Genomic DNA, 1,280 nt, shown 5'->3' on the forward strand with positions numbered 1-1,280 from the left:
TTTTTGTTCTCTCACACTGATCGTCAGGTACACAAAATCTTCAGGGGGAAATTTTTATAACTCAAACAAATTTTAACCTATTTTTGTCTTGTTTATCTTTTTGGAAAGGCTATTTTGTAAGGGTTTTGTAATTTATATTTAATGCCTAATTTTTTGAAAAACAATTTCTTTTTTGACATATAAACGCATATCTAAACTTTGGCAGCCATGCTCTTATCCGAGTAAAAAGATTTGTATTTAATTATTATTTATTTTGATTACATTTTTGTAGAAGAAAAAAAATTGCTATAATTTCAGAAATTATCTCCTAAAATTAAGTAGCGCATTTAGAGATTATTAAGGGCATATAAACACAAAACACATTTATCAATATTTTGTATAAAAGTTGGTCAAAATCTAAAACTGATATCATTCACTTCTTGTGTTTACTTCTAAAAAGAACCAACCTCCAACCAAAATTTATTGTAACAATATGGCTTTCAAAGTAAGTAGTTCGTTTTTTTGTTTTTGCTTCGGCTGCTGATAAAGTTGACATGTGCTAACTTAACTCAAACCATTACAAGCAAATTTAAATAATCTGGCAGAAACCTTAACATTGAAATTGTTATTATTTCAAATTTGTTATTTACAGTTTGTTTTCACACTTGCTTTTGTTGCTGTGGCTAGCGCTGGTTATGTTCCAGCCGCTCAAGTTTATCATGCTGCTCCCGTTGCTGTACATGCTGCTCCTGTAGCTGTTGCACAAAAAGTTGTTGTGAAATCTGAAGAATACGATCCTCATCCACAATATAAATATTCTTACGGTGTTGAAGACAAATTGACCGGTGATTCCAAGAGCCAAGTTGAAGAACGTGATGGTGATGTAGTACGTGGTGAATATTCCTTGATTGATGCTGATGGTTACAAACGTACCGTACAATACACAGCTGATGATCATAATGGTTTTAATGCTGTCGTACACCGTGAACCACATGCTGCTCCTACTGTTGTTAAAACTGTTGCTAAAGTAGCTCATTATGCAGCTCCCACTTTTGTCAAAACTGTTGCACCAGTAGCCCATTATTCTGCTCCCACTCACTACGCCGCACCAACCGTTGTTAAAACTGTTGCACCTGTAGCTCATTACGCAACTCCTGTACAGTATACCTCATATGCTGCTCCTTCTTACAACTATCACCACTAAACTCATTCAAAATAATTGATTCTTTCACACTGTTTTTATTTATTTAGTTTGTATACTCATCAAAATAAACCATTTTTTAAATATTAACAAAATATAG

The 1,280-nt window shown here is 33.3% G+C and overlaps 1 protein-coding gene across 1 annotated transcript; it reads left to right on the forward strand.

The window, feature by feature from the left end:
• Positions 1-342: 342 nt before the first annotated feature.
• LOC119616216 (larval cuticle protein A2B-like) lies at positions 343-1,280 on the forward strand. The gene is made up of 2 exons (XM_037972545.1): positions 343-484; positions 632-1,280. The coding sequence occupies exons 1-2, from the start codon at positions 473-475 to the stop codon at positions 1,181-1,183; spliced, it is 564 nt and encodes a 187-aa protein (XP_037828473.1). The 5' UTR covers positions 343-472; the 3' UTR covers positions 1,184-1,280.

The sequence above is a fragment of the Lucilia sericata genome, unplaced genomic scaffold, assembly GCF_015586225.1.
Source record: "Lucilia sericata isolate MDLA Ls3-8-SP2 unplaced genomic scaffold, ASM1558622v1 Contig000062F_arrow, whole genome shotgun sequence".
In the NCBI taxonomy this organism is placed as follows: Eukaryota; Metazoa; Arthropoda; class Insecta; order Diptera; family Calliphoridae; genus Lucilia; species Lucilia sericata.